At 50.0% G+C, this 13,881-nt stretch overlaps 4 protein-coding genes across 5 annotated transcripts; all 4 read right to left on the bottom strand.

Annotated features, from left to right (window-relative positions):
* Positions 1-201: 201 nt before the first annotated feature.
* FOIG_01213 (uncharacterized protein) lies at positions 202-1,372 on the bottom strand. The gene has a single exon (XM_031197952.1). The coding sequence runs from the start codon at positions 1,103-1,105 to the stop codon at positions 488-490; it is 618 nt and encodes a 205-aa protein (XP_031073719.1). The 5' UTR covers positions 1,106-1,372; the 3' UTR covers positions 202-487.
* Positions 1,373-1,685: 313 nt separating this feature from the next.
* Positions 1,686-5,936, bottom strand: FOIG_01212 (uncharacterized protein). Of its 2 annotated transcripts, XM_031197951.1 has the most exons (5): positions 4,530-5,936; positions 4,385-4,441; positions 3,657-3,910; positions 3,427-3,599; positions 1,686-3,340 (listed from the first exon to the last, which is right to left on the bottom strand). In XM_031197951.1, the coding sequence occupies exons 1-5, from the start codon at positions 5,343-5,345 to the stop codon at positions 2,466-2,468; spliced, it is 2,175 nt and encodes a 724-aa protein (XP_031073718.1). In that variant the 5' UTR covers positions 5,346-5,936; the 3' UTR covers positions 1,686-2,465. The 2 variants fall into 2 exon arrangements, with proteins under 2 accessions (XP_031073718.1, XP_031073717.1); XM_031197950.1 differs by having other exon boundaries at positions 3,427-3,910.
* A 1,662-nt stretch (positions 5,937-7,598) lies between these two features.
* FOIG_01211 (uncharacterized protein) lies at positions 7,599-10,736 on the bottom strand. Its single transcript, XM_031197949.1, has 2 exons — positions 9,774-10,736; positions 7,599-9,728 (listed from the first exon to the last, which is right to left on the bottom strand). The coding sequence occupies exons 1-2, from the start codon at positions 10,332-10,334 to the stop codon at positions 8,925-8,927; spliced, it is 1,365 nt and encodes a 454-aa protein (XP_031073716.1). The 5' UTR covers positions 10,335-10,736; the 3' UTR covers positions 7,599-8,924.
* Positions 10,737-10,960: 224 nt separating this feature from the next.
* On the bottom strand, positions 10,961-13,645 carry FOIG_01210 (uncharacterized protein). Its single transcript, XM_031197948.1, has one exon. The coding sequence runs from the start codon at positions 13,160-13,162 to the stop codon at positions 11,297-11,299; it is 1,866 nt and encodes a 621-aa protein (XP_031073715.1). The 5' UTR covers positions 13,163-13,645; the 3' UTR covers positions 10,961-11,296.
* Positions 13,646-13,881: the final 236 nt, after the last annotated feature.

The raw sequence follows: 13,881 nt of genomic DNA, 5'->3' as shown, positions 1-13,881 counted from the left end.
GCTTATCGCTGCAACTTCCCGCTAAGAATCAAAGCCGTCATCTATTCATCAGGCCCAAGACGAGGAATTCTGGATTCGCCTCAGCTAACAATTTCTGAATAAGTGAGAACAGTAACTAATACAAGGCATTTTCTATGAGTTAATCTTGACTGCGAGGCGAAGACTGAGTAAACTTGGTGGCACATCCAGCAAGACGTGCATAATAGCCATAAGGTGTTCGTTACACAATCTTGGAGCCATAAGTGAAGTTGGTCTTGCTTCTCTGTATTTTTTTTATTTTATTTTTTTATTTCTTTTTTAAATCTCAGAGATGAAACTTCGCATGCCTAACCCAAACAACGCCTATATGCTGACCCCATTAAATGCGCCAATATTGTATAACTAATATCAAGTTGAACAAGCGTCCTGATTGATATGATAAACGACTCTGCATTATAAGTATAATGTCTTCAGTGTCAGGTCTGCATCTTCCTTAACTCCTATTCAGCTATAGTTCGCTCCTCAACAGACCGAACAGAACCTCGTCTAGTATTTCCCCATTCTTGCAAACAGCACCTCTCCTAGTGCCTTCTTCAACGAGCCCAGACTTCCTTAGTACATTCTGGCTTGCTTTATTGCCCCCATTTGCACACGCCTCAATCCTGTTTAACTCAGGCCATGTTTCGAAACACCATCGTATGAGCGCCTTGGCAGCTTCAGTTGCATAGCCTTTTCCCCAGGCTGTCTCAGCCAACCAGTAGCCCATCTCCCATGTGCGGAAATAGACGTCGTTCTTGGCCATCATGCCTATAGTGCCTACAAAGACCGGTTCCGACGAAGGGTTCTCTGTGGTGTTGGCCTTGACAAAGATGCCGCAGTGTTGACCAGCACCGTCAAAGTTGTTGGCTACGTTGTTGATAAAAGACTCTGCATGGGCCAGTGTGTAAGGGGATGGGAAACCATCGCGCATGTTTTTGGAGACAGACTTGTTGTCAGCGGCTTGAGACATGACTTCTGCATCGGACGGATAGAATCGACGGAGGATGAGACGTTGCGTTTCGAGTATTTTTGCTCCCGGCTCCTCGCATGTTGAGGAAGTTGCTGTTAACTTTCTTGTGCTGGCCATGGTGGGTGCTCCTTGAAGTAGATAGCAAGTTTGTTTGTGATGTTTCAAACAAGAATACCAAGTCAGAAATAGTGTAACATAGGCTTAGTTCGTCAGTCCAGAAAGTGAGAGGTTTCCAGCTTCGTTGGTATTTAAATCAAATGTACCTGCCGATATGACAACTTCAGTGACTCACGACGGCGATGCCTCAAAAAGGGGGCTATTGTTGCCGTACTCGCCGATTTACAAAGGTCCCTACACGCGGCTAGTGTCTTACAGGCAGTTGCATTAGATGCCGCCAGGAAGTGGAGGTTACGGCACGTCCACAAATAGAAGTATAATCGAACGATAAGCAAGGCACCTGGGTTACTATACTGGGTGAAAGATACCACAGGTAGACTTTAAGTGTGTTAATTAAGTAAATTCTTACACAAATTCGACAAGTTGTTGACCTTTTATATGTAACGACAATAGTAAATCGCATCTATAGCTACCGTACCTTGTTTTATGATGCCGCTCGATGTGCAAAGCAACCCAGTAGAGAGTTACAAATGAATCAAGTTGGATGGAAGAGGATCATCTCAAGGCTCTTCCGTATTTTCCACTGACAACTACAGATTAATTAGTGTTTCAGCACCTGCTGGTTGATATAATAAGTAATATTTAATTATTGTAACCATTATTATATGCTAAGCGCCATGACTTCTCCTAGATGAACAAGACAATGGCCCGTTTTGACGAGATCCCAGTCATACAAAAAAGGGCTCTCGTATGGCCGCCTTTCACCAAGACCAATCAAGCTGAACCTTATGCCCTCGCCGCGCCAAGTTGAATGCCTTATATCGAATATCAAACCGGGCAAAACAGAGCATGCCGCTATGGAAGACCCATGCTAGCTTATTGGTATCCTTTGTTTCCTATATGATCCACTCCGTGTCAGGTCTCTACCGATCCCTTGATGCCGAAATCTATATCTCTTCTTCTCCCTCACTGCCGAGCCGCAGGAGCATTAAGGTATACATTTAGACCATAGGGGCCATTGTTTTTGCAAACGCCGCGACCAAGATCGAATGATGTAGGCCGTTATGAACAAAGGGGGAATAAAGAAAAAAAAAGACAATGCCTCACTGTCCCCTTGGGGAAGAAAACGCCGCAAACAGACCAAAACGAACAATAATAGACTTTTAATAAACCCCTCGCCATGCCCCAGAAGATGCAACGAACGACATCCCGCTTTGTAGTGATGAACAGTGCTTTTGTTAGGAAATGTGAAGAACGACCAAAAGGTCATATTGTGTTACTGACAAAGGAAATTATGGCTATGGCCGAATTGTGAAAGATGGAATTTGGAACCAACCCCGAAAACACCAACAAAATCAGATCAAGGTCTCCGAGCAATATTAACACCTGGATTGACGAAGGCTCTGTATGCAATGTCGCATAGACGTCGCACGACGTTGGTAGTTCCACCTGTGACCTGAGACTCATCGTAAATGAACTTGGATGCAACTGAGAGTCTGTTCTTGGGGTCACTCTCGTCGGCATGTTGAGGAGCAGCGTTGCCGTAAGGAGAATCGAAGTGGGGAGCAAGTTCTCGAACAACTGCAATCGAGTAGAGAACATCACGGTTCTCACGACCATCAAGTAGATAGCGCATTCTCGAAAGCATTTCCTCCCTAGACTTGGCGGCAGATGGACCATTGGGATCCTCCCGCGTACGCACGAACTCAGCCAGGCTGTACCAGAAATCAAATTGTCGAGTTCGGTAACTGTCAGGGTCTTGCATTGGTGGGCAGAGTGGGTTGACTGATAGATAGTCTCCACACAAAAGTGCCTCAACAACTCGGACACGGTTTTGGGTCTCTTTCGCATCACCATCGTGCGGCAGTGTTGTGGTACTGATAGCAGAAGCTGCAGTGGGAGTGTCGTATGCTGCTCGCGCAAGCTCCCACACAAGGCGCGTCTCAAGAATACCAGAGTAAGCCATCTGGGTTTGATCGTTGACCTTTACAGCCTCCAAAGCCTTGAGAAAAGATGCCATTAATTCGACGAGACGCTGGCTTCTAGGAAACGAAGGTGATCCATTTTCTGTAAAGTGGTACCACCCGGATTCGAAGAAAGAGGCAAGCCCAGGTGCGTACATTTCATGATACACCTTGGTGATTTCATTGTGAGTCCCCTCAGTGTGGGCTATGTTCTGGGACGTAGGAACTGTGCCCAGGAGATCGATAATTTCATCAATCTTCATTTTGTTGGCTGTCAGAAACGCGCGTAAGCAGATGTTCTCAACAGCAGCGCAGCAAACGACGAACAAGGGTGAAATCAATAGTAGGGGGCGCCACCTCTAAGATGTTGGTTGTTGTCAGCAAGAGGCCTTTGTTCAACCGCTCTAGAGCTTTCTGCGTTTGAGGTTGACGAGAATCCTTGAAGGGCTGGGTCGATTGCGGGCGGATACTCGTATGTCGACTCAGATTTGACAGGAGGAGATGCAACGTTGGAAAAACTCGAGTCGTAGCTAAGCGAGGTAATGGACGGGTTAGGGCTTGCTGTTGTCGCGTGAGCTGTTGCGTACGAGCTTGGGAGCATAGACGGCTGGCTGCCGTATGAGTTCGTAGGTCGAGCGGTAAGGGCAGGGTTGGGCGCTATCGACGAGGGGACAGTTGAAGGCACAGAGCTTGGAACTGTGGGGGGAGTTCTTTGGCTGGGCGCGGGCTGGATATTAGAAGATGATTGTCCACCCGCTTGTTGTCTGAAAATGGGGTCGTAACCGAGACACTCGCGCTTCGACTTTTTACAGTTGTTGCAAGTCGGGTGTGTTTCGTCGCACTGGGAGATGTTAGAGCTGTGTTGGGCGGGGTGCTATCTCCACCAAAAAGTAGAGAGGGGGTTTGTGCAGCTGCCTAGGAGATGCACGGTAGCTGTGACCAATGACAAGCTAAGCAGAGCTCCCAAAACCTCGAGGAGCTTAGACTCCAAGGCAGTCCATTTACTGGAGCGCTCTGAGGTTGGGATTGGGCGATCGCGATACAAGCATTACTTGGGAGAATCTGGGGCGATGAGTGCTACGTGAACGTGAGTCTTGCTCGTTTCTGTGGCCTCCTGGCAAACGAGCAAGTGTGCGAGAAGCTGCAAGCTTGATGCAGCACAGGGTTTTGGATAACCTGCTTTAAGCTCACCACCTGCGACACGTATCTGAAGCCCGCCTTCTTCCCAAGTCATCTTCTTGATTCGTCGCGTCCCATCTCGTGTTTCAAGGTCACGAGCTGCACAAGGGGAGATAAGTATGAAATCATAGCTCACCTTGATACGACGTTTTCTGCAAGTCAGACAGCCTGTTTTTGTCCGACGTTTAATCTCCTACAGGTCACAGTCAGCTTCAATCTTGCCAAACCCTTGGCTAGCTATGGCCTGTCGGAACGAGACCCCTAACCAAGCTTCAACACACCTTCTTCGGTCCCCTATGGCCCAGAAGCCGCGGATCGTGAGGAATAGCATAACGAGCCATAGAATCGGGAAGACCGTAGCTTGTCATTGGCATGCCTTGGTGGCTATAGAATGGCACACCGCCTGACGTGGGCGCCATATGCATGTTCATTGGCATGCCCTGCGGATTCGACACCGGAGGCCCATGTGGGTTTTCGATTGTCCTCATGCTAGGCAGCGGCATACTGACAGGCATAGGACTCGGTCTGTATGGCTCCGTTGCTTGACTCGTGACTACAGGATAAGGGGCATATTGGGCGGCTGATGGGCCTGCCGAGGACGCATAAGGCATCGAGGAGCCCGGATAGCTCACATGCTGACCATGAGGTAGTCCTGGATGCTGGTTGGACATTTCCGAGTTGGACGTGGGTGTCGAAGCAGCCTCGGGGGCCCTGCTGTCGCCGTTCTGCTGAGGAACCGCGGGCGGAGCGGCAGGAGCAGCAGGAGCCGAGGCTGGCGTGAGTGTCGGCACGGAAGAAGAGACGGCGAATGGTTCGGATTCGGAGGATGCGGCGGGTGTAGAGGTGGGAACTAGAGCGGTCGTCGAGGCGGTCGGGCGGTCCGCAGCCGTGAACGGCACTGGAGCAAGCTCGGTGATGGGCGGGAGTGTCGTCTCGGCAGCAGCAGTGTTGAGAGGTCCAGCACTCGTGTTGGAAGCTGGAGGAGCGGTGACAGATGTAACTATGGGAGCTAGAGAAGGAGACGTCGATGTCGGAGTAGAAATTGTAGGATTATTGGGAGAGTCACCGTGACTCTGCCCATGGTCTTCTTGAGCCATGTTGTTTTTTAATTAGAAATTTTTATGGAGCCTCAAAGCAAAGTCAGGAAGAAGGACAGGCGACCAGGGGGACGCGACCCTGGGTCACGGAGGAAGTCGAAGTGCTGGCGCTGGGCAAGGAAGATCAAGAGGAGCCAAAGCCAGGGCGTGGCAGGGGGAGCAAAGGCGTGCAAGAGGGGCAGAACCCAGGACCAGGGGTCGCGACACGATGCGACGGCGATGCAACTGCCACTGAGAGCAAAGCAAGAGTCGCGATGATGGACAGGGCCAAGACCATCAACAGGTGACGCGCTGGAGGAGGAGGAGCAGCAGCGACAACAGCACAGCGAAGAGGAAGATCGCAAGACCCAGGGGTCCAAGAGGCGGGATCGGAAGCGAGGCTCAGAGGCTGAGCTCCAAGATCGGGGGCAAACGGGAAATAGAGTTGGCTCGTCCTGTCCCTTCGTCGTCGTCGTCAAGCATCGAAGATACTATACTGTACAGTACAATACTATACAACAGAATAACTGGATCGCCCCCTGCCCGGTTGCCGCGTGGTAGTGGTAGTGGTGGGAGTGGTGACCGTGGTGGTGGTGTTGGTGTTGGCCGCCGGGTCCCAGTAAATTGAAAAGTTCTAGTGGAGACGGGCCGGGCTTTGTAGGCCGATGCCCATACGGGATGATCGATACTCGACAAACAAGCGCCGCGCGAACTTGGTCCAGTGAGCGACCTGCTTTACTCTACTTGTAGAACTTATGCAACAGACGGACGGGTATGTAAACGAAATGGAGGCGAGGTATTTGCCCAGCAGAGCAGTTGGCAGAGGCAGGTGCAAAGGAGTCTCGCTTATTGAAAAGGCTGTTTGATGAGACGCTCAAGGTCGGATGCGAACAAACAAGCAGTCGGCCTTCAAAGTTTTGAAAATTGGAGTTGATGGTTGTATCATTCCCATTTTGGTTCCTAGCATAACGCATCAATCGAGCAATCAGCTAAACGGAAGAATAGTAGCTCCAGCTAGAGCCTCCTTGGAGCTGGAAGCAGGTGCATTAGCGGCGCATCGCCCGTCGAACGACAGATCTTGGCCAATCTCAAGCTTCAAAGCTTTACCTTGTATAAACTTCACACAGACATGGTTACTCCATACTCTCAATCTCATGGATATAGAAATATCACATACATATGCCCATCATCTCAAGTCGGCTACTACCTACTAACGAGAATTTCTTTTTCGCGTTTCTCCTTTACTCGCTTGGCTAGACCCCTAGTATCCAGCAATTCTGGAAGCACTATAGAAGCTGTTACCATGCCCAAGCTCTGTGGAATACCTAACCCTGTTAATGAGGCGCAATACCGGGCAAGGTATCCGTATAGCATGGATGATTAGGTTAGCTTGGCAGAGATTCCGCGAGGATTAGTTGGCTGTATTTATACCCATATATGTATTGTTATGCAATACATTTCAAAGAGACTGGCCAGCATATTGCTGAGCACCTGAGGAGAGGGATAAGACTTGTCTGTTGCGAGCAGCCATAATCCGTATTCTCTTCGGCCCGCCTTGCATCTTCAATTTAGCAGATGATCAAGTACAATGCAAACACCGATTAGGGTTCAAGGCTTCATCTGCACAGGCGCATGCAAGAGTTATGTCCGTGTACCGTACTCTGCATGTGGTGTGGCCTGGGCAATCCTGGCTTGAGTTCGATACAAGGCGGCAACTGGCTTGATTGTGTGCCACTCATGGCCTATCGGGTGCAAGGTTCTCGTCCCGTCGTAGACTCCAACGCTCAATACACCCCCCTATTCTTTGTGATGAGCATGAGCTCAAGTTGAAAAGTTCCGACTGAGATTAACGCTTGGGCTAGACCTGGATAGTCAATCTTCAGTGTAGGTCATCTGGGGCCTAGCTGTCGTTATCCATTTGTTGTCTCTTCTCTCCTTGTATAGATAGGCAGCCAACCACTGCACTGATCTGCGTATCCGTATCTCATCCATCCCTCAATCGAATGCTGAGAGCTTCTCCAAAAATGTCAAAGTCAAATCCCCGCAAGCCACTGACCCCACAACACATCCCTAAGAGACTTGACTTTCCTTCCAAGTCATTCTATAGGAGCCACTAATGTCAGGTACCAACCAGACGGTGCTCGCTGGCTCGAACCCAACCAGCAAGTGGAAGGAACCAAAGCTAACTGCCGTCCCTCCCTTACCTTTCCCTTCTCTGTTTCCATTCGTTCGTTGTTCTTTGGGCTGAGTCATACGTAGTCCAAAATAAATCTATCCACTCCATGGTTTGAATTTAGATTTGCACTTGAATTCTTATTATATCATACTTCAAACCTAGCTACTCCGACCGACTCCGTACTCTGCAAGATTGCCTTTCGTCACAGTCGTCATTTTTACCTACAAAAAGTATCCTTTATTTCCTTTAGCCGGCCGTTTCTCACAAACAGGTACCCGCCGGCTAGGCCACGGTGAATTGCAAATCTTGCCGTTGTCCACACTCCCCAATCTTAAGATATCCAATATCATCTCCCCCCTCTTCCAATTTCAGCAAATCCGAAACCCCTGCCCTCTGTGCCACTTCGCCTTGTTCCATCTCCAGGAGATAGTTACCAAACTGGGAGCCAGAAACCTCAAAACAGGCACTGGTCATGAACGCACCATAGCACAACAAGACGAGTAAGTGTCTTCAGCCGTCAGTTTGTTCGGTCATGTTTTAGCTTTCTGGCCGTACCCGTACACGATATAGATGCCTTCGCCCAACGGCAAGGTCCCGACGTAAGCGAGACGAGCCTCTCCACAGCTTCAAGCCATGGTTCGCTAATGAACCATCCACCCACATGGATCCCACCCAACTGCAGCGGATCCTCCTCAGACCTGGTCTATTCCTGCACTGTGCTATACCTATAGGTACAAAGTGGCAACGGCACTGGCAATCACCCACCCACCTCCTCTCTGTAAAGGCAAACATCCCGGCTGACAGACGGCGACGGGAAGCAAGCGAGCGAAGGCCGTCAAGCAAGGGGGGATGGAGGGAGGGTGTCTGGCCAACCGGCTTTTCTTTCCTGCGCATCTCACTATCTCGCCTTACTGGTCGCCTGCCTGCTCCCTCTCTCGCCTACCATTAGTTCCCGGATTCCTGGAACGCTGACCTTAAACTTGACCACTGCTTGCTGGCTCAGTCCTTAGCCCCTCCCCTCCCTACCTCCATGTGCAGAGGAGCTGTAGCGGTATCCACGATCCAGTTTTTTCTCTCCACACCGGTTGTCAATACAATAGCGGTCGGCTCTTGGGTCGCTTGTCCTCGGAGGCGTTCCAATGAGGCTTCTCTTGCTTTCTTCCTTACTCCGTTCACTGAGTGGGAACAGATATTTGAGGCTAAAGGGGGCATCCAATGTGCATATGATACATGATATAGTACATGATATGATACATATTCGGCCGGGGAAAAGCCCCGAGCAATAGCATGGTACTGCCAGACAACTCACGCCAATGACGAGTCCTCAGAAGCAGTTCGAATTTGAACAGCAAAGCAGGATCTCAGGCTTAGCCAACACGAGCTCGTTTTCTCTTACTCGCTGGCAGAGGATGATGTCTCCTCATTTATCTGCAGCCTTTGAGCAATGGCTTCACCTCGGGCCAGTTTACGCCCGATGCCTTGCCTGTAGCGCCGTCCGCCCCCAGCAGTAGCCAAGGACTCGTGTGACATCTTTCAATCTCCATCTCATATGTCCATGCCAAGCAGCGTCGTCCGCTCTGTTCACATCGCTTCTGACAAGCATTGGCACTCCTCACATCGCCCCATGAGCGGGTGTGCTCGTCCGGCTTGCCCACATGATCCGCCGTTAGCTCTGTTGGGCGGCTCTCAAGCGCCGACATAGCTGAGCCTCCAAACAACTGCCAAACGTCGTGCCATAACACTGGCTTGTCTATTTTTGCGAGTGTCTCCCCGACACGGCGCATCTCGCCGGGCTTCCGCAAGCCGTGGAATGAAAGTAGGGGCGAGCAGAAACGATCACCCCAGATGCGCGTGATGGAAGGAGGTTCACCATTGAAGTGATGATTATACGACTCTTCGATGTATATGCCTAGCTTCTGGAGCGTCGTCGCCACCAGTCGATCTCCCCACGTCTCGGTCATGGACTCGGCGTATGCTTCTTGTACGATGCCCGGGTGTTCGAACAAACGGCGCATCGCCTCTCCGGATATCAGGATTCCAGATCCTCCGTGCCCGAAACGCGCCTTGTAATCGCCTACCGCGTTACCAACATACTGGGGCTTGCGGTAGTCAACGTGACCCATGAGTAGCTCCAGAGAAGGTCGTATTAAGAAAGTGTCGTCATCTAAGATGATGTACCACTTTTTGCCTGGCAACTGATGATATATCATCTCCATGCCCATGATAAACTGCCTCTGTTAGCGGTGTGGAGAGAAGTTGTTAGAGAGACAAACTTTTAGCGCATCAAGCTCCCAGCCATAACTTTGCCCAATCTTCAGAGCTTCTTCTTCGTCTCCTACTTGGAGCTTTGCCTGGAGACTTGTGTACTTTACCAGCCTGGGGTAATCATCCACCTTGCCTCTGATCTTGGTCTCCATAACTCTCTTAATAGCATCGTGCACCGTCACGCCTATCAGCTTTGCATCTGTCTGATTCACTGTCGTCCAATCTCCTACAACTAGGAAACTCTCGCCTTCTTTTCCTAAGAAACCCCCTGTTGCCTCAAAGGCAGCGAGCTGCTCAGGCACTCGGTGACGCGTTCCATACCCGGTTTTGATGAGGTAGCCCACTTCGTTCTTGAGATCTACGGCGTACCGTGGCGATTTCCATAACCAAGCGTCTCGGTTTGTTGCTGCGCCACGCAGAAAATTAAAGAAGCGCGAGATGTTGAAGACAAAAGCCAGGCGGATGGCTGAATCGTGAGGAAGGATAGAATAAATGATGAAGGTGGAGATGAGAATAAGAATGAAGATGGACCGTAGGCGACGTCTCGTGCGTCGAGAAATGACCACCATCGCGGCTATTGATTGTGTTATATGAGAGGTGGAAAAGGCGTCTGAGTTATGAGATTTGTCTGACGGCGTCTGATCTCAACAGGAACCAATGAAACGATAAAAAATTCCTTCTCGGGCTCAACATCCTAATGTGGAAAGAAAGAAAGAAAGAGAGATCTTGATTCAGGATATTAGGCTTCTCATATGGGTTGAGGTATTCGCCAGTTGCTTCTTTAGGACCCAAGCGAAGGATTGACGATGCTGCTCCCTTGTCGCGAAGACCCGCAGCCTGGTGGTCAAGCTCAGCCCCAGTGGAAAATATACTGAGTCTCTTATTATGTGAAACAGAGACTGCCTTACAAATAAAAATGCTCTCTTGACAAAGAGAAAAATGTATAAAACGAAGTGTAACAGGGAACGCGATCAACGAGGTTGGTGAAGTCGTCATCCCCAATCTGTTAGCTGTTGCATATTATGCTGACTCATTGATTGTTGAACTGTGATTGGCCACTAGACATTAAAGTAATATCGTTTTGGATACGATTGCAGATGTAATTGGGAGGTTAGAAACTAAGATGTGATAGAAATATTCAAATGATGGCTTCAAATTATACTTGGGCAACATGTCCAGCACGAGGAACAAGCAATCTCCTACTTAAATACGTTGTTGTCTGTTAATTGTGTATTCACTACTGCCATAGATAAGAATGATAGCCCCTATCTATAAATGACCTTCTTTCGTCATCAACTCCCAGGTATCCAATGCTGGATATTTTTCAAATACTGTTAAAAGCACCATGGAATCTAACTGTATAGATAATCCCGAAACTGTCTTGCTTGAAACGCCAACCCTATGCAAATAGTTAGGAGAGAAAGAAAAATAGCCCCCCTTCATCAACTCTGTAAAGCGTAACAGAACTGGCACATCAGAGCATCACGCACAATCCTTCATCTTCACGTACTGGATAAACCTCATCAGGATCCTAAGCATCCTTATCGAGCTCGTAAAATAGCAGATACACCTCTCTCTGCATGCCCAAGACCTCGCTGGTCTTTGCCTCCTTGACCTTTTCGTCGTTGACGCGCCACCATTTGTCTGTTGCTGACTTTCGTTTCCTTGATCGTTTTGCGACGTTTGATGTCACAGACTTGGGTGGTAACGAACTGCTATTTGTTTGCTTGGGCGATGTAAGCTTGGAGAGAGCTGACTTCGTAGAGGCGGCCACAGAACGAAGACTACTGGTTTCCGGATCCTTCTGTTTACCAATTGCTGGTAAGCTCACCGAGCCTCGTAGGTCTGAAGGGACACTCCTAGGTGGGGCCGGCAGAGATTCCAGAGAAGGCGTCGAGTCACCAGACGAGCCTGAGAGGAGGTCAGGCGTAGAGATTGCCGGACTGTGCGTCGGTCTTCCTCCCATGATAGGGGTACCTATGGGTGTCGGTGTCTTGCTAAAAGCTTCCGATGGTTGGAAGGTATTCGGGTTTGAGAAGGGTGCGGCAACGTTCTGTCGTCGGAATGCTTCGTAATGACCACTGTTGTGTCCGCCACGGTGAGTAACCAGCCCGAGCAGCTTGTATCTCTTTTGGTCCATCAAACCACCAAGAGGCAGCTGTTCGGGAAAGACCACCTTGGCCGAGTTCTTCTGTGTTATTTGGCCCACATCATAGATGGAGCGGGAGAGGTGAATAGCCAATATCTTTGGAAATATGGACATTCGAGTGGTCTTTGCGATCCTCCTCTTGGGCGCAAAGCGAATATCGCCAAGCTCGACATCCTCTGGGGGATTCTCGGGATCTGTGTCAATGGCATGCTGGAGCTTATCGATGCTTTCCTGGGCTTGCGCCTTGAAACTCTCGGACGTGGACTTGGCCATCTCGGCCTCTAAATCTGCCTTTGTCTGCATCAATCGACACATTTCACATTTGAAGTCATCAATGTACTCGGTTTTGAAGATGCCGTCAAAGCATGCATTCAACGTGGTGCCTGAGACCTGAGGCACAGCCAAAGTTATAGTGCAGAAGGTCTCTTCCCTGGGCTTAGTCTTGTAGCGACAGGTCTGACACTCGAGATGCGACTCATACTTTCCTTCCATTGGGAAGCCCTCTTCAATTTCTATCGGCAATTGGCCATTGTCCTGGGGAATCTCGGTTTCCTCGGATGGTTCGATAGCAGAGTCGTTGTCGCCATTGGCAGTGGGCTGCTGCTCTGGTGAGGATTCGTCGCCGTCCTTACCATTGTCTTGACTATCCAGCGTGTTCTCGACACTCGGTGTACTTTGGGTAGGAAACAGACCGCGTCTCCGCATGTGTAGTCTTGCTCGTTGACCGCAGTGATACTCGTCCTTGAGGCGCTCAGCCACGATTTGCAGAAACTCTTGCGCATCTTGTTGTTGGCGGCTGATCCTTTGCTTGAACGCCGCCTCCAAAACCTTGACAAACTGGAACGGCGATATGGACTTCTTGTAAATGGGGCGCTCATTAAGCGCATCCAGCATCTCTTTCAGTCCTTGTGTGACCAGTCCTTCTTGCAGGCCCTGTAGCTTCCATTGGGCAATCTGTTTGCCCTCTGGCTGGACAAGACTAGCATATACTGCCGGGTCTTCGATACGGCGGCGGTGCGTTTCGCGAATCAGATATATGCGCAACTCTCCTAAGCCGGCAAGGGCTTGGAGAACCGAATTGATAAAGCAGTCATTGGCTTGGTTTCTCAAACCGACTATAGACTTTTTCTTGGAGCTCGTGGCGTCGTGATCGATGGAGAAATTTGGTGCGAAAACATATATGAGCGCTGCGGCAGCAAGAGAGGCACCAGCAGCGTAGGACACTACTGAGGCCGATTTCTCGGGCATTTTCAACAGTGGCCGACAAAGGGTTCGGAAGGGTCGGGATTAAGAATCCGGGGGGAGAGGAACGATGAGGGATACGCTCGTGTCGGACAGATTAAACGGTCAAACGGTCACAACAGGGCGTGGCTTGCGAGCATGTCTTTGTGTGGGCGGCGATTTCGCGACAGAGGCTTTTCTCTTTCTGATCGGGAACTTATTAGCTCTCGGTGGTAGCGTGTAGGTTTTTGCCGCAGGGCGACATGGCAGTGGAGGAACAAAATCTGGAGTTTTTCGGATCGCGAGACTTCGAAAGAGCGCACGGAGAGCGAGTATGTAACAGAAACCGAGATAGTCTGTTCTCTTCAGCGTTAGGAAAGCTTATGGAGAAACAATCCACATCCGCTAACCGCAGACTCAACGGCCGGGGGAAACACGGGGATTTTTGGCGTTGCGATGGCGGGTTTTCTGGAAGAAAGCGAAGCCGGAGCGTGCTCCACCTCGAAAATTTCTACCCCATTCGGGCAGGTGAACAGGGTAGACACCCCACTGAACATGCCCATAACCCCGCCTGGGGAGAGGCTAGACAGGGCATTGGGGACAGCTTTCGGTGGGATTTGGCTCTGAACCCCCAATCTTTTGAGCTGCTGACCACCATTTTTGATACCCTTGAGGCTGTATAAGCTACCCGGGAGCCTCACAATTGATGGATGTTTGAGCTGCGTTTCCGATGCATCCGTAGACGA

The sequence above is a fragment of the Fusarium odoratissimum genome, assembly GCF_000260195.1.
Source record: "Fusarium odoratissimum NRRL 54006 unplaced genomic scaffold supercont1.1, whole genome shotgun sequence".
Taxonomy (NCBI): Eukaryota; Fungi; Ascomycota; class Sordariomycetes; order Hypocreales; family Nectriaceae; genus Fusarium; species Fusarium odoratissimum.
The sequence above is the reverse complement of the archived record's forward strand: the minus strand, read 5'-3'. Positions and strand labels throughout refer to the sequence as shown.